This window comes from Rana temporaria, chromosome 8 (assembly GCF_905171775.1).
Source record: "Rana temporaria chromosome 8, aRanTem1.1, whole genome shotgun sequence".
Lineage (NCBI taxonomy): Eukaryota > Metazoa > Chordata > Amphibia > Anura > Ranidae > Rana > Rana temporaria.
In genome coordinates, this window is record NC_053496.1 from 183,722,237 (window position 1) to 183,740,226 (window position 17,990).

General features: G+C 47.5%; 2 protein-coding genes and 1 long non-coding RNA gene across 3 annotated transcripts; 1 reads left to right on the forward strand and 2 right to left on the reverse strand.

Moving 5' to 3' along the window:
• Positions 1-1,884: 1,884 nt before the first annotated feature.
• On the forward strand, positions 1,885-9,753 carry LOC120910603 (dentin sialophosphoprotein-like). The gene is made up of 3 exons (XM_040322359.1): positions 1,885-1,905; positions 5,344-6,150; positions 9,688-9,753. Exons 1-3 carry the CDS (start codon positions 1,885-1,887, stop codon positions 9,751-9,753), a joined length of 894 nt encoding a protein of 297 aa, XP_040178293.1.
• A 127-nt stretch (positions 9,754-9,880) lies between these two features.
• LOC120910604 (oocyte zinc finger protein XlCOF15-like) lies at positions 9,881-10,561 on the reverse strand. Its single transcript, XM_040322360.1, has one exon. It carries the CDS (start codon positions 10,559-10,561, stop codon positions 9,881-9,883), a length of 681 nt encoding a protein of 226 aa, XP_040178294.1.
• A 5,139-nt stretch (positions 10,562-15,700) lies between these two features.
• Positions 15,701-17,434, reverse strand: LOC120909596. Its single transcript, XR_005741314.1, has 3 exons — positions 17,186-17,434; positions 16,233-16,339; positions 15,701-15,740 (listed from the first exon to the last, which is right to left on the reverse strand). It is a non-coding gene; the product is annotated as an uncharacterized LOC120909596 (long non-coding RNA).
• Positions 17,435-17,990: the final 556 nt, after the last annotated feature.

Sequence of the window (17,990 nt, forward strand, 5' to 3'; positions counted from 1 at the left end):
CATTGCTCCCACTGACGTCGCTAGGACGTCAGTGGTTGCGACGCGTACGTAAACTACGTAGTTCCGTATTCGAGAACGACTTACGGAAACTACGTAAAAAAATTCTAATTCGACGCGGGAACGACGGCCATACTTAACATTGGCTGCGCCTGCTTTTAGAAAGGGTAAGTATACGACGGGTACCGCGCTACGGAAACGACGTAAGAACACAGCGTCGGGTCCGCGTACGTTCGTGAATTTCGCGTATCTCGCTGATTTACATATTATTCAGTGTAAATCAGCGGGAACGCCCCCGGCGCCATTTTTAATTAAAAAAAAAGATCCGACAGTGTAACACAGTTACACCTGTCGGATCTTCGCCCTATCTATGCGTAACTGCTTCTATGAATCAGGCGCATAGATAGGACCTGTCTAAGTCAGAGATACGATGGAGGATCTGTAGATACACCGTCGTATCTCTTTGTGAATCTGGCCCCCAGTATTTTTAGTTTAATACGTGAAATTATCTGATGGAATACTGAGAGCGATATAAACACTATGGGCTGTAAAATAGTATATGTATTTATCTGTGTGTACATCACACTGAAAAGAGGAACACTTAAAGATGGACACAGCAATTTGGTTCCTAATAATGGACAATGATGAGAGTTATGATCAAATAATATCTTATTACCTCCTCTGCTCCTAGCTCCAGCAACGTCTTCCCTCAGCTTCGGTCTGACTCACCTCTCTCCCGGAACTTCCTGTCTGTACCTGACATCACTTCCTGTCTTCCATAGAGACTGCCATTCTAGATTGAAGTGAGATTGCCATCTTGTGGAGCTCAGAGGAACTGCACCCTCTTGTAGTATGAACACAGCCTTGTGCTATGTGTATGTGTTGTATATTCTTATCAGGGCCGCCATCAGGGGGGTATAGGCAGTACACCTGTAAGGGACCCAGAGGTCCCCATGGTTCCGGATGGTAACCCCCCCTTTTAAAAAAAAAAAAAAAAAAGTATACATTTTTTATTTTATTTTTTATATATATATATATTATTATTTTTTATTTTATTAAAGGGCCCAGAGGTCCCCAAGGCCCCCGGATGGCAACCCCCCTTTTAATATATATATATTTATTTTTTAATTTTTTTATTAAAGGGCCCAGAGGTCCCCAGGGCCCCGGATGGCTACCCCCCTTTTTTTTATAATTTTCTATATATATATATATATATATATATATATATATATATATATATATATATATTTTTTCTCTTTGGTTTATTTTTATTAAAGGGCCCAGAGGTCCCCAGGGCCCCGGATGGCTACCCCCTCCTTTTATATATATATATATATATATATATATATATATATATATATATATATATATATATATATTTTTTTGTAAGGGGCCCAGGGGTCCGTTTTTTTCTTTTGTTCGTCAGCACCCAAAGCCCCCGACCTCAATTCGAGGCACCCCCCCCCCCCCCGGCTTCTAAATTCACGCCCCCCCGCTTCTTAATTCGCGGCAGACCCCCGCTTCTCAATTTCTCTGCTCCAGCTGTGTAAGGGGCCCCATAATTCCTGATGGCGGCCCTGATTCTTATGTTTGGGGTCACCCACCAAGGTGGGTATAAATACACTTTAGCGGCCACTTTATTAGGTACACCTGCTTGGTAACACAAATAGCTTATCAGCCAATCACGTGGCAGCAACTCATTGCATTCAGGTGTAGCGCTACCCCCGAAGGAGCTGCTGGTTTGTTTTGGGTGGCATGTTACCTCTGTGACTCCGCCGTCCTAGGGTAGGTGATGAGAGCCGTAGTAATGGAATGTCTTTTCTGTGCTTTTATTTACCCGACAAGGTAAAACAGTTGAACTTGGTGAAGAATAATGGAATAGCAGAAATGGAGAACGCAGATTCAGGTGTATGTAAAAGAGAAACAGTCCTGCCGGAATGGGTGCAGCGCACCTGGACAGGCCTCTCTCACAAACCTGGCAGCCAGAATGACACTCAAACTTGGGGGTTAACCACTTAAGCCCCGGACCAAAATGCAGGTAAAGGACCAGGCCCCTTTTTGCGATTCTGCACTGCGTCGCTTTAACTGACAATTGCGCGGTCGTGCGACGTGGCTCCCAAACAAAATTGGCGTCCTTTTTTTCCCACAAATAGAGCTTTCTTTTGGTGGTATTTGATCACCTCTGCGGTTTTTATTTTTTGCGCTATAAACAAAAATACAGCGACAATTTTGAAAACAAAAGCAATATTTTGTAATTGTTGCAATAATAAATATCCCCCCAAAATGTATAAAAAATCTATATATTTTTTTTCCTTAGTTTATGCCGATACGTATTCTTCTACATATTTTTGGTAAAGAAAGAAAAAATCGCAATAAGCGTTTATTGATTGGTTTGTGCAAAAGTTATAGCTTCTACAAAATAGGGGGTAGTTTTATGTCATTCTTATTAATATATATATATTTTTTTACTAGTAATGGCGGCAATGTGCGATTTTTACCATGACTGCGACATTGCGGCGGACACTTTTGATGCTATTTTGGGACCAGTGACATTTATATAAAAATGCACTGATTACTGTGTAAATGACACTGGCAGTGAAGGGGTTAACCTAGAGGGGGCGAGGAAGGGGTTAGGTGTGTCCTAGGTAGTGATCCTAACTGTGTGGGGGCTGGGCTACGAGTGACACGACACTGATCGCTGCTCCCGATGACAGGGGAGCAGACGATCAGTGTCCTGTTGCTAAGCAGAACAGGGAAATGCCTTGTTTACACAGACATCCCCCCCCATTCTTCAGCTGCGTGACACTGGCAGACATAGAGTCCACGGGTCCCGCGGGCATGGGGCTCGCGGCAGGGGCGCATGCTCGCCCACACGGCGGCATATTTAAAAGGCACGTATATATATATATATATATATATATATACGCCCATTTGCCCGTCCGTGCCATTCTGCTGGCGTAAATGTGTGTTCGCTGGTCGGCAAGTGGTTATGTAAATGTAGAACAAGGCTGTGTAAATGTAGAAGTGATCTGGGAGGAGGACCAAAGGTTCTTTGATGGGGGGAAGAGTCCCAGCTAGAAGCCTGCTGGAAGAAGAGGAACATCTCTGTGGATGATCCAACCAGCTGGGACTTTCCCTCTCTCCAGTCAAAGGGCATTTGGTCCTCCTCCCAGATCACTTCTACGCAACCCTTATGCCCCGTACACAGGACCGTTATTCATGTCATGAAAAAAAAAAAACGTTTTTCTCTCGTCGCGATTCCTCTCAAGCCTGCCTTGCCTACACACGATCGTGGAAAATAACGTTCGAACAAAGCGCGGTGACGTACAACACGTACGACGGCACTATAAACGGAAAATTCCATTCGGATGGCGCCACCCTTTGGGCTGCTTTTGCCGATTTCGTGTTAGTAAAAGTTTGGTGAGAGACGATTCGCGCTTCTCAGTCTCCGTGCTTTTCAGTCTGTTACGGCGTGACGAATGTGCTATCTCCATTACGAACGCTAGTTTTACCAGAACGAGCGCTCCCGTCTCATAACATGCTTCTGAGCGTGCACGTTTTTCCCCTCTCGTTAAAGTGTACACGCGACCGTTTTTCACGACGCCGCGATGGATGCCGCGCAAGACACCAAAACTGTAAGTACAAAATCCTTTTTTCCACAGGAATTTCGGGCCAACTTTAGGGGTGCGCGCTATACGCGGGAGCGCGCTATACCCCAATAAATACGGTAAGTAAGATACATCACTCACTAACTACACTGCCCAGTGCCCATTCGAAAGAACGATACAAGTACACAAATTTACGAACAGAGAAAGAAACGGATTTACAAAACACACGAATGAAAATACGAACATACGAATGAAAATACGAACATACGAAGGAAAATACGAACAGACAAAGGATTTAAAATACGGAATGCAAATCGTTCGTTATAGATGTCATTTTCGATCTTTTGCTTTTTCGTTGTTTCGTATTTTAGTAAGATCGTCCAATCGTACGTTCGTATTTTCGCTTGTTCGTTATTTTGCTTATTCGTAATTCCGTAATTTTCGTATTTTGGTTCTTTCAGCTTTTCGGATGTTCGAATTGATCCGAATGTACGAATACTAACAAATTCGTACAAAAAAACATTTGTTACGAACGGGAACGCACATGTCTAATGACAAGCTCCTCTCTGCTCACTGAGCGGGGAAACTTGTCGGGCGCCGCTGTTTCCTATGGAGCGATCTGATGAAAGCAGACAGCATGTCCGTTTTCATCAGATCTCACCTGAGCCGATTCCGCCATGGACGGATGGGGACGTATCCCCATACGTCTGTTTTTAGCGGATCGGATGTCAGCAGACATGTCTCCGCTGAAATCCAACGCTCCATAGAGATGCATTATCGGTTGCCCGGGTAAAGGGGGACTGGCTGTGGTCGGCACTCCTGGACATGTTTCTGAAGGTCAGTGTGTTCTGTCTTTCTGCTTTACTTATATCCATCATCATATCTCCGGTGAAGACCAAATGCTGGATGAAATCTTCTTCAGAAACCAACTTCTCCTGGAGTGTTGATGTCCTGGTCCCCTTCCCTCCAGCGCTTTGTGATTTTAAACCTGATGGGCTAGATTCAGATAGCCCGCCGTAAGTTTGTGCGGGCGTAGCGTACGCTACGCCGCCGTAACTTAGTGAGGCTGGGGCTGGATTCACAAAGAACCTGCGCCCTAAGTTACGGCGGCGTAGCGTAAGTAAGCGCGCCGAATTCAAATTGTGGAGAGGTGGGCGTGTTTTATGCAAATAAAACATGACCCCGCGTAAATGACGTCTCTAACGAACGGCGCATGCGCTGTCCATGAACGTATCCCAGTGCGCATGCTCGTAATCACGTCGCAAATAGTCAATGCTTTCGAACGTAATTTACGCAAATCCCTATTTGCGAACGACTTACGCAAACAACGTAAAATTCGACGCTGTCCCGACGTCCATACTTAACATTGGCTATGCCTCATATAGCAGGCATAACCTTACGCCGGATAAAGCCTTACGCAAACGACGTAAAAATCCGCCGGGCGCACGTACGTTTCTGAATCGGCGTATATAGCTCATTTGCATATTCTATGCGGAAATCAGCAGAGGCGCCACCTAGCGGCCAGCGTAAATATGCACGTAGGAGACTTAGGCCGCTCGTATCTTAGCCTAATTTAAACGTATCTGGTTTCCAGAATACGCTTAAATTTACGACGGCGTAAATTCAGAGTTACAACGGCGTATTTACTGATAAACCAGCGTAACTCTCTATGAATCTAGTCCGATGATCTCAACCCCACTACTCTGTCCCTGTACCTTGTCCTCCACCTACTGCCTAGCTTAAATCCGCTGACATCTTGCCTGCGGCTAAGTCTGACTCCACTGACTCTCCGCCTGCTGCTCAGTCTGACTCCACTGACTCACCACCTGCTGCTCAGTCTGACTCCACTGACTCACCACCTGCTGCTCAGTCTGACTCCACTGACTCACCACCTGCTGCTCAGTCAGACTCCACTGACTCACCACCTGCTGCTCAGTCTGACTCCACTGACTCTCCACCTGCTGCTCAGTCAGACTCCACTGACTCACCACCTGCTGCTCAGTCTGACTCCACTGACTCACCACCTGCTGCTCAGTCTGACTCCACTGACTCTCCACCTGCTGCTCAGTCTGACTCCACTGACTCACTACCTGCTGCTCAGTCTGACTCCACTGACTCACCACCTGCTGCTCAGTCTGACTCCACTGACTCACCACCTGCTGCTCAGTCTGACTCCACTGACTCACCACCTGCTGCTCAGTCTGACTCCACTGACTCACCACCTGCTGCTCAGTCTGACTCCACTGACTCACCACCTGCTGCTCAGTCAGACTCCACTGACTCACCACCTGCTGCTCAGTCAGACTCCACTGACTCACCACCTGCTGCTCAGTCAGACTCCACTGACTCACCACCTGCTGCTCAGTCTGACTCCACTGACACACCACCTTCTGCTCAGTCTGACTCCACTGACTCACCACCTGCTGCTCAGTCAGACTCCACTGACTCACCACCTGCTGCTCAGTCAGACTCCACTGACTCACCACCTGCTGCTCAGTCAGACTCCACTGATTCACACAAGATTGGAAAACCCGACAAGAAAACCGTGGATTTTTTTCCGACGGAATGTCGGCTCAAACTTGTGTTGCTTACACACGGTCACACAAAATTCCGACCGTCAAGAACGCGGTGACGTACAACGAGCCGAGATCAATGACGTTCAATAGGCAGTTCAGCTCCTCTGCTTGATTCTGAGAATGCGTGTTTTTTTTGTGTGTCGGAATTGCATACAGACGATCGGAATTTCCGACAAGAACTTTTCTTGACGGAAAAATTGAGAGTTAGCTCTCAAATTTTTGTTGTCGGAAATTGCGACACAAAAAGTCAGATGGAGCCTACACACGGTCGGAATTTCCGACCAAAAGCTCACATCGAGCTTTTCTTGTTGCAATTTCCGATCGTGTGTACGCGGCATTACCCAAGAATGCAGTTTGGCTAACTAGGAAAAGGGGGGATAAGAATACACTCCCCCCAAACCATACCAGGCTGCATGCTCTCAACATCCGATTGCCTCTCAGGGGATCAGGAAGGAATTTTTTCCCTGCTGTAACAAATTGGATCATTCTTTGCTGGGATTTTTTGCCTTCCTCTGGATCAACTGTGGGTGAAGGATTGTGTAAATGGGATTGCATTATTATTATTATTATTATTTATTTTTTGTGTTTTTTGGTTAAACTGGATGGACTGTCTTTTTTCAACCTGACTAACTATGTAACATGTGGGGGGAGGTCGTTATCCTGGCCCAATGTTGATGAGGACAAGGGCCTCTTACCTACAACCCTGGCAAAGTGTTTTTGGGGGCCTGCAGGCGGGGAACTGAAGATACAAGATTAAGACAAAAACTAAAACCTACAGGATGGGCCTTAATTTTAGTGTTGGAAAAAGGAATAAAGGAAAAGAGAAGGACATTTCGTAATACAGATCTGAAGGAAGACTTTTATCAATCAACTTTCAAAGAATATCATGAGTTTAAGAGAGGAAATATTTATTCTTCATTTGTTTCATATTAATATATTTGCCTTTTTATTACACAGATATAACATTTGACATCAGCTAATGACGTATTTTCCACTTTCTCCCTGCAGATGGCTCTCTTTGCGCAAATGAAGATTCTTGTATAGGCTTATGACTACTGCACTGAAATGGTCAGTCCTGTCCTGTAGTCTGATCTCCCCTTCTCTTCATGAGAAATGTGTCGCTTCTCTCTCACCATGATGTCTTCATTTGAAGACTCTGCTGAAGATCAGGGGAGATCAAAATACAAAGCTAAAGGGACCAAACCAGCAGTGACACCCCCTCCTTCTCTTTCCTAGAGGAACCCAACCAGCAGTGACACCCCCTCCTTCTCTCTCCTAGAGGGACCCAACCAGCAGTGACACCCCCTCCTTCTCTCTCCTAGAGGGACCCAACCAGCAGTGACACCCCCTCCTTCTCTCTCCTAGAGGGACCCAACCAGCAGTGACACCCCCTCCTTCTCTCTCCTAGAGGGACCCAACCAGCAAGGACACCCCCTCCTTCTCTCTCCTAGAGGGACCCAACCAGCAGTGACACCCCCTCCTTCTCTTTCCTAGAGGAACCCAACCAGCAGTGACACCCCCTCCTTCTCTCTCCTAGAGGGACCCAACCAGCAGTGACACCCCCTCCTTCTCTCTCCTAGAGGGACCCAACCGGCAGTGACACCCCCTCCTTCTCTCTCCTAGAGGGACCCAACCAGCAGTGACACCCCCTCCTTCTCTCTCCTAGAGGGAACCAACCAGCAGTGACACCCCCTCCTTCTCTCTCCTAGAGGGACCCAACCAGCAGTGACACCCCCTCCTTCTCTCTCCTAGAGGAACCCAACCAGCAGTGACACCCCCTCCTTCTCTCTCCTAGAGGGACCCAACCAGCAGTGACACCCCCTCCTTCTCTCTCCTAGAGGGACCCAACCGGCAGTGACACCCCCTCCTTCTCTCTCCTAGAGGGAACCAACCAGCAGTGACACCCCCTCCTTCTCTATCCTAGAGGGACCCAACCCGGCAGTGACACCCCCTCCTTCTCTCTCCTAGAGGGACCCAACCGGCAGTGACACCCCCTCCTTCTCTCTCCTAGAGGGACCCAACCAGCAGTGACACCCCCTCCTCCTCTCTCCTAGAGGAACCCAACCAGCAGTGACACCCCCTCCTTCGCTCTCCTAGAGGGACCCAACCAGCAGTGACACCCCCTCCTTCTCTCTCCTAGAGGGACCCAACCAGCAGTGACACCCCCTCCTTCTCTCTCCTAGAGGGACCCAACCAGCAGTGACACCCCCTCCTTCTCTCTCCTAGAGGGACCCAACCAGCAGTGACACCCCCTCCTTCTCTCTCCTAGAGGGACCCAACCAGCAGTGACACCCCCTCCTTCTCTCTCCTAGAGGGACCCAACCGGCAGTGACACCCCCTCCTTCTCTCTCCTAGAGGGACCCAACCGGCAGTGACACCCCCTCCTTCTCTCTCCTAGAGGAACCCAACCAGCAGTGACACCCCCTCCTTCTCTCTCCTAGAGGGACCCAACCAGCAGTGAAACCCCCTCCTTCTCTCTCCTAGTGGGACCCAACCAGCAGTGACACCCCTCCTTCTCTCTCCTAGAGGGACCCAACCAGCAGTGACACCCCCTCCTTCTCTCTCCTAGAAGGACCCAACCAGCAGTGACACCCCCTCCTTCTCTCTCCTAGAGGAACCCAACCGGCAGTGACACCCCCTCCTTCTCTCTCCTAGAGGGACCCAACCAGCAGTGACACCCCCTCCTTCTCTCTCCTCGGAAGGACCCAACCAGCAGTGACACCCCCTCCTTCGCTCTCCTAGAGGGACCCAACCAGCAGTGACATCCCCTCCTTCTCTCTCCTAGTGGGACCCGATCAGCAGTGACACCCCCTCCTTCTCTCTCCTAGAGGGACCCAACCAGCAGTGACACCCCCTCATTCTCTCTCCTAGAGGGACCCAACCAGCAGTGACACCCCCTCCTTCTCTCTCCTAGAGGAACCCAACCAGCAGTGACACCCCCTCCTTCTCTCTCCTAGAGGGACCCAACCGGCAGTGACACCCCCTCCTTCTCTCTCCTAGAGGAATCCAACCAGCAGTGACACCCCCTCCTTCTCTCTCCTAGAGGGACCCAACCGGCAGTGACACCTCCTCCTTTTCTCTCCTAGAGGGACCCAACCGGCAGTGACACCCCCTCCTTCTCTCTCCTAGAGGGACCCAACCAGCAGTGACACCCCCTCCTCCTCTCTCCTAGAGGGACCCAACCAGCAGTGACACCCCCCTCCTTCTCTCTCCTAGAGGGACCCAACCGGCAGTGACACCCCCTCCTTCTCTCTCCTAGAGGAACCCAACCAGCAGTGACACCCCCTCCTTCTCTCTCCTAGAGGGACCCAACCAGCAGTGACACCCCCTCCTTCTCTCTCCTAGAGGGACCCAACCAGCAGTGACACCCCTCCTTCTCTCTCCTAGAGGGACCCAACCTGCAGTGACACCCCCTCCTTCTCTCTCCTAGCAGAGGAAGCCAGACAGAACTTTGAAGTCTTTAGTGATCTCTGATTTTCTTATAAAGTGTTTCTTCCATGATAAAGATCAGAGCAGAGCTCAGCCACATGTTTTCTGAGGTGTCTATCAAGGTGAGCTTCTTCCCAGTGTGATGTACAGCAAAATATGATCCATATAGAAGACATTTCCCGCACTCAGAACACTAATACACCTTTGAGGGTTGTGTAGGTTCTCTGATGTTTGGGAAGACAAGACTTCTACGTGAAACATTTTCCGCACTCAGGGCTGAAGCACGGCCTCTTCCTTCTGTGAGATCTTTGATGTCTGGCGACTTTTGATCTCCGTAGATAACATTTCCCGCATCAAAAAACCGGGAAACAGCTGATTCTGCATATGGGATATAATATGGTGTCTAGTGACATCAGACATCCATGAAAAACTTTTTCCACACTCAAAACAGCAATATGGCTTCTCGTCCGTGTGACACTTCAGATGCTCATTAAGACCGCACTTTTGCGAAAAACATTTCCCGCACTTAGAGCAGGAATACTGCTCCTCACCTTTGTAATATTGATGGTGTCTTTTAAGTTGAGATTTCTTCCTATAACATTTTCCGCACGCAGAGCAGACATGCGGCTTCTCGCCCGTGTGCAATCTCTGATGACTGAGAAGCGAGTACTTTGTTGAAAAACATTTCCTGCACTCAATGCAGGGAAACAGCTTCTCCCCTATGTGAGATCTTTGATGTACAACAAGGGCTGATATACTTGTAAAACATTTTCCGCACTCAAGACAGGAACATGACTTCTCCTCCTGAATCCCGGCCCCGCCCCTCAGAGTACGAGGTTGCTCAGAGTCGGAGGGATTCCATGGTCTATCCACACTGTGAAGTCCTCCATCCATAGTGGAGCTCATTGTCTTTTCTCCTCCACAATCTCCTGTGATGTCCTCATCTTCCATTTTACAACCTGGAGATAAAGTGAGACGATCCTTTGAGGGTTTCTCCATGGCGTGTCCTGGAAAAATATAAAAGCATCATCAATAGATATGAGAGGGTTAGTTCACTTCCATCAAGATTCCATCTGGATCAGGGAGATATGAGTGAGGAGATGTTCTCTGTGGAGGTCCCAACCAGCTGGGACTCTTCCCCCCATCAAAGAACCTTTGGTCCTCCTCCCAAATCACTTCTACATTTACACAGCCTTGTCAGAAGAGCAGGAACCAATGGGGACTGGGAGGGGCGTGCTCTTTACACAACCACAAGCCTAGGCGCTGAGTCATGTGATCTTTGATAAACAAGAGGGTCAAAGTTTAGACTTGCAGACCCTTTACCATAGAACAAGTGACCCTAGACCTAGGCTTCTGGTGAAATGCAGCACTGGAGGAACAGCAGTCCTTTCTACTGGAAAGAGAAATATTTCAGTCTATGTCACTCCTTACTTTTCATCCCAACAAGACTGGTAATAGAGTTTTATGGTAACATGTATCTATAAGTCTTCTGGAAGAAGAGTGACCAACCCAAGAAAGGCTCAATCTGTGTTATCATTTCTGTGCTACTGTAACTAGGAGTGACACACAACCTAATACTGCCAGCTGAACCCCAGAACGGGTATCAGTACAGGGAGGGGACTATTATCAACCTATTATTGGCTGATATCACTCAGCTCCCGCCCTACTCTGGACCAATCAGTGTGCAGTAACAGAGCAGAGATAAAAGAAGAATATATTATGGGTCACCTGTGCTGATCTCTGTAGAAGTGTCCTCCCCTATGAATGTCCTCATCATTCCAGCCTCCTCCGTATATTGCTGATCATCCCCCACATACGTCTCTTCTTCCTCATCCTCAACCTTCACGTTCATCAGATCTTCACCCTAAACCAACAGAATGGCAGCAAAAGAAAAACAATCAGGTTATACTGCCGCTTACAGGAGGTTGAGACGTCCAAAAGCAGTCCAACTAAAAGGCGTGGACTACAGCCAGTGGTAGGACCAAAAGGGACGGGGAACTATCAAAAAGAATAACCCACAAATCTGAACCAGAAGAGACAACCCTTCAAGATAAGAGAAGTTGCCAATGACCAATGGAAGGCCACAGACAATCAACCTGATGCTCAGACCTGGATAGAAAAGATCACAGCCAAGGGTGATGACTCCACCCGAAGGAACACCGAGCCTCAACCAGCAAGAGGCTATGGAACCAAAAACCCATCAAAATTGGTGGAACTAGAGAACTACTCGAGAGGTAGAAATCAACTAACATGTCATGGACAACAGATAAAAAAAACAAACACTGGTACAAGTCCCCAGGAGAGCACCGCTAAGAACATTGGCACATCAGAGGAAGGGAGACTCTTCTTTAGGAGACTGTGGATCAGCCACAGAAGGAAGTCCTATCTCTAGGTGATCAGATACCAAAAACACTTCCAGACATACTCATTTCCTAACAGGGGGTACCTTCAGTAGGAACATAGGGACCAGACTACTCCTGTCACAGTGAGGATTCGCAAAAAGTCTAGGTCAACACCTACGTGATGTCCAATGGGGTCTGGTCCCTATGTTCCTACTGAAGGCATCGCTTGTTAGGAAGCGAGTATGTCTGGAGGTGTTTTGGGGATCTGATCGCCTAGAGATAAGCCCTTCTTCTGTGGCCAATCAACAGCCTTCTAAAGAAGAGTCTTCCTTTCGTCCGGTGTGCCCTTAATCAGACCAATAATCTTAGCAGTCTGGCTAAGGTTCCTGTCCCTCGCTTCATGACTATGGATGCTTCACTGAACCAGAAGGAGTCAGGATATTATTAGAATCATGTTGTCATGGACCTGCCACCTAAGAGTTAATACTGCAGACTGATTCCAGTGATTGGCAACAGGCTGCCTTATTTAAACACCTCAGCAGCACTGTGTCTTCGCTTCTTGATCTGCAGTTCTTACCTGACTTCCTGTTCCTGTGATCTGATCTGTTTCCTGTGTTTGACCCGGCTTGGTTGACTACGATTGATCTCTGTTATCCTGATCCCGGCCTGCCTTGTAACCACGCTCAGCTCTACACTGCTTGATTTCCTGTTGTCGAACTTGCCTGTATACTGACCATTCTCTGCCTGTCGTTTATACCTACATCTGATCGTCTGTTACCAAACTGGGCTTGTCTGACTACGTATTCACTGGCCCAGATTCAAGAAGCACTTGCGCGGGAGCAAGTGTGATTTGCGCCGCGCAAGTACTGATTTGCTCCCAGGCAAATTTGCGGCTGATTCTGTAAACCAGCTAAGCCTGAAATTCTGCCTTTTTCCCGCGCACGCAGCCTCGCTGCTCCGGAGCAATTCTTGCGCAATTTTGCACAGGGTGTAACTTGCGCAAACATGTTATTCCCTCAGCTAATATGCAATTTAGGTACTGCCGATGATTCTGAAACATGCGCGTGTGAGGCGCATCTTGCGCTGGAAGCGCGCAAGCTTTTTTCCCCGGGCAAACTTGCTCCTTCTAAAAGCAGGGGCAAGTTAGCAACAGATAGGCACATGTCAGCTGCAGGAGCGCGCAACTTCAGCAGCACCTAGACAGACGAGCTGAACAAGCAGAGCACCCACATTTTCGGGACCTCACATCTGTGCACCAACATGCCAGGGGCAGCTATGGTTCTTGATATTCTATTGACTGAGCCGACTCGTAGGAGGGCACGGGAGAGGATTTACAGAGGGCGCTACAACCTTTTTGATATGAGTGATAATGAGGTGTATCGCATGTTTCGCTTCAGCCCTGAAGTCATCCTTGAGTTGGTAACAATCCTGCAGGATGAAATTCAGCAAAAAACCTGCGCAAGTCTGCTCCTATTTATTTGCTCAGTGCAAGCAGCTGAGCAGGATTTGCCCTGAAAGTATGATAGGCGCAGTTTGACGCATGCGCAGACGGAAGCGCCATAACTGCGCATGCGCACGCCCGGCGCAAACCTCTGCTGAGCCGAAAAATGCTCATTTACATAGGGGCACACCCACTTTCACTTGCGCGGCCTTGCGCCCTCAGCTTTGCCTTAAACAGGAGCAAATTAACTGAACAAACGATTCCTGAATCAGGTGGCAATTTGGCTAAATTGCCCCAGCGCAGAGAAATTCAGCTGAGCAGCTCATGTGTAAGTAATGGGCAAATCTACCTGAATCTGGGCCAGTGTCTCCCCAGCCAGTGCACCCACCAGCCTGCTTCCTGTTTCCTGCTGCACCAGCTGAACTGACAAGACTCAAGACGAACCAGGCACCCATACACCGCCAGGCTCTTGCGGCCACTGTTGCAACATCGGTGGCCCTTGAGCCGGGGTTGTACGAGAAAGCCTTCCCACTACACGTCAGGCTCATCCGGCAGGTACGTAACACATGTTCTATTCTAAGGTGTTGCACCTGCTCTCCTGGGGACTTGCCCCTGTGATTCTTTTATCTTTTGACCACCATGACATGTTTGTGTGTTTCTTCCTCTCGGATAGTTCTCTAGTTCCACCAATTTTGATGGGTTTTTGGTTTCGTAGCCTCTTTCTGATTGAGGCTCGGTGTTCCGTCGGGTGGAGTCACCCCCCCTTGACAGTGTTCTTCTCTATCCAGGTCTAAACATCAGGTTCATTCTCTGTGGCCTTACATTGGTCATTGGCAACTTGTCTTGAAGGGTTGTCTAGTCTGGTTCAGATTTGTGGGTTATTCTCAGGAAATTGACTAAAAACGAGATCCACCGACAAAGAGAAGACCACCTGTTCTGGGAAAACAGACTGAATCCCCAGGTAAGAGAACACCCCGGCAAGTGTTTGGTCCCCCAGGGCAGGGAGAAAAGGCCACCGCAACATTCGTCCAAAAGAGACAGACAGGACACAGCTTACTGGGGAGACTATAATAATGCAGAGGGTAAGATAAGTGGGTTTGGCTGATATTAATGAGGGGTGTGAAATATGTTAATCAGCTTTTTTACATAAATGATCAAAATGGTATAAATATATATATATCGAAATGTAATCTATTTAGCACTTTCCTCTTTCTGCCACATATATGGGTCCAATCAAATCCGATGATATTTTCAAGCACACGGTGGTCCGGATTCTTTTACTACATTAAAAGTAGGAAACATGCTTGTGTATAAATCATAACTACCAAATATCATTCATCGTCTACCTGATAAAGTTTTGCGTAGTTGTGATCTTCCTGTGTGGAATACAGAGGACGAGGACATCTCTCTGGTGGGTTCCTGGTATTAGTTAACTCCATTGTGACATCCTTGTGTCCTACTGAAAGCTCCTTCATCACTCCACCCTCAGCATCCTCCACTTTATACTCTTCTTTCAAATCAATATTATTCTCCCCGAGGTTTCCACTCTGAATATATAATAAAATATTAATTATAACAAACATGCTTTTGAACAACACATAACTATCTATAATTGTTCCTTATTTACCTGATAATGTTTTGTGCAGTTGTGACCTTCCTGTATGGAATCCCGGGAATACAGAGGACGGGGACATCTCTCTGGTGGGATTTTGTAACTGGATGACTCCACCATGGTGTCCTGGTACAGATCTTTGCATCCTTTAGGAAACTCCTCCATCACCCCATCCTCATCATCCTCCTCTTTTATCTCTTCTTTAATATTAACCTGTGTGGAATCCCGGGAATACAGAGGACGGGGACATCTCTCTGGTGGGTTCCCATTACTGGATCCATCTGTAGGAAACACACACACTGACTGAATACATTGTTTCTATGTGTTTATCAGATGATGGGGGATCTAGGTGGAGCCTCCGTACTGCTCTCTCCTGTACAATAAAGTCTCCTCTTACCCGGTGATGTGAGGGGCGGCTGATTCTCCATCATGACGTCCTTGTAGAGATCCTTGTGTCCTTCTAAATACTCCCACTCCTCCATGGAGAAATAGACAGTGACATCCTGACACCTTATAGGAACCTGACACACACAATGATACAGTCACCATCCAGACACACCCCTTGTCTGTTACTGGATAATGTCCCAGAATCCTCCTCACCTCTCCTGTCAGCAGCTCCATCATCTTCTTGGTGACTTCTAGAATCTTCTCCATGTTGTGTCTCTCAGGTTTTAGGGAGTCACATGGAGGCACTGTGATGGTCATATGATCACCTGACTTCACAAGAGGAAATCTCTGTATTGGGGAACCAATAGAAATATCATGTTAGAATCCCAGAATCCTCCTCACCTCTCCGGTCAGGTCTGTGTTTTATTAATAGAGATAAGAGTGATGTCATGTGACCTCCCAGAATCCTCCTCACCTCTCCGGTCAGGTCTGTGTTTTATTAATAGAGATAAGAGTGATGTCATGTGACCTCCCAGAATCCTCCTCACCTCTCCGGTCAGGTCTGTGTTTTATTAATAGAGATAAGAGTGATGTCATGTGACCTCCCAGAATCCTCCTCACCTCTCCGGTCAGGTCTGTGTTTTATTAATAGAGATAAGAGTGATGTCATGTGACCTCCCAGAATCCTCCTCACCTCTCCGGTCAGGTCTGTGTTTTATTAATAGAGATAAGAGTGATGACATGTGACCTCCCAGAATCCTCCTCACCTCTCCGGTCAGGTCTGTGTTTTATTAATAGAGATAAGAGTGATGACATGTGACCTCCCAGAATCCTCCTCACCTCTCCGGTCAGCAGGTAGATGATCTCCAGGGTGAGGTTTAGAATCTTCTCAGTCATTTCACTTTGATCCTCCTCCATCCTCATTCATGTGATCTATGTGGGTTTCCCTGTAGATGGATAACAGAGAATTATCTAGACTGTATTGGTTTTACAATATTATGATGGGAACTTTAATGTAAATTCAGTTGAATTCAATAGGAGGAGAATTATGAAAATGAGTTCTGACCATTTTTAAAAGCTAGGGATTGACAAACGAAGTGTCCCTGTTCTGTGTCCTGTAGTGACGAGGAGATCACCAGGAGGAACCATGGATCTCTGTGGAGGACCAGGAGATCGGCACTCCCCGGTCGTGTCGGTTTCTGAAGAAGACTTCAGCCGGGAATTGGAGCTCCATTCAGAGAGATTACAGGGAAACCTTCTATTTGGGATTGACGTTCGGTGACAATGTGTCACCCACTTATGTTTTATGTCACCATTACTTTTCTTTTAGGCCGGAATCACACTAGTGCGGTGCGAATTTCAGCTCTCTTATCTCTGCAGAGAGATAAGAGAAGTGTTCAGCAGATTAGCAATGTTTTAGATGCGAATTTGGAGACCTGGGAGAAGTTGCGGGTGAGAGGAGAGTGGGGGAGAAGTGTATTGAGCTGAATGAGAGAAATTCCTGAAGAGAACTGAACACATCTGCAAATTCAGCTGCGTACCCATAGAAGATAATGGGACTGAATTCGCACCTGAGCCGCACCGCAATGCCTAAAAGACGCACACGGTTTGGCGGCAATGCGCAGTGCAAATGCCTCGCACATATGTGAACCAGCCTCATTGAAAACAATGTATTTTAAAATGTTCTGCGAATTGGATGAGGTTTAAGCCGCACTCAATTCGCATAGGTGTGAACCTGGCCTCAAAGGACAACACATGACAGAGGAATAATGGGAGATGTGATAAAATAATACCTCTTCTGCTGCCAATTCCAGTGATGTCTTCTCTATATAATTCTCTTGTCTTCTAATTCTCGATGTCTTCTCTAATTCCTCTCACCCCACTTCCTATTTTTACCTGACATCACTTCCTGTCTTCCATAGAGACTTCCTGTCTGGGCAGAAGTGAGATCACCACCTTGTGGAGCTCAGAGGAACTGCAGCCTCGAGAAACGTCTCGTAGAAACATCTCTGCCTTGTGCTTTGTGTGTATGTACTGTATATCCTTATAGACAGGGTCATCTCCACTCCCACTAAGGGGAGTATAAATATATTTCTGCATAGGATCAGAAGAGATTTTGGTTTAGTTGAGTTTGCATTGAAATGATCAATTTTGCAGGATTATTGTTGTAATTGCCCTGGGCTTTGTGGTAGTATATCTGAATGATGGGTACAGCTACAGGTAGGGTTGCCATCTCATCCCTTTAAAACAGAACACATATTAATTACACAGGTTATGAGGCTAATTTAATGCAAATAAGGCACCAAGTGAGTTTAATTACCTCCTTAATCAGCCACAGAACCTGTGTAATTAATATGTGTTCTGTTTTAAAGGGATGAGTTGGCAACCCTAGCTACAGGCATCATTCAGATATTGTCGTTTTCAGCCGGCGATTCCCTACACCATTAGAACGATCATAGTGGCCGGTCAGCCGCTTCATCTTTTTACGGGCGGCGAGAGGGGATGTCCCCCCTCCCGCCACCCTCCGGTGCTTCCACAGACTCACCACTGCGATTGGTGAGGCAGAGAAGGGATCCGCCGGCCCCGGGTGTCCATCCT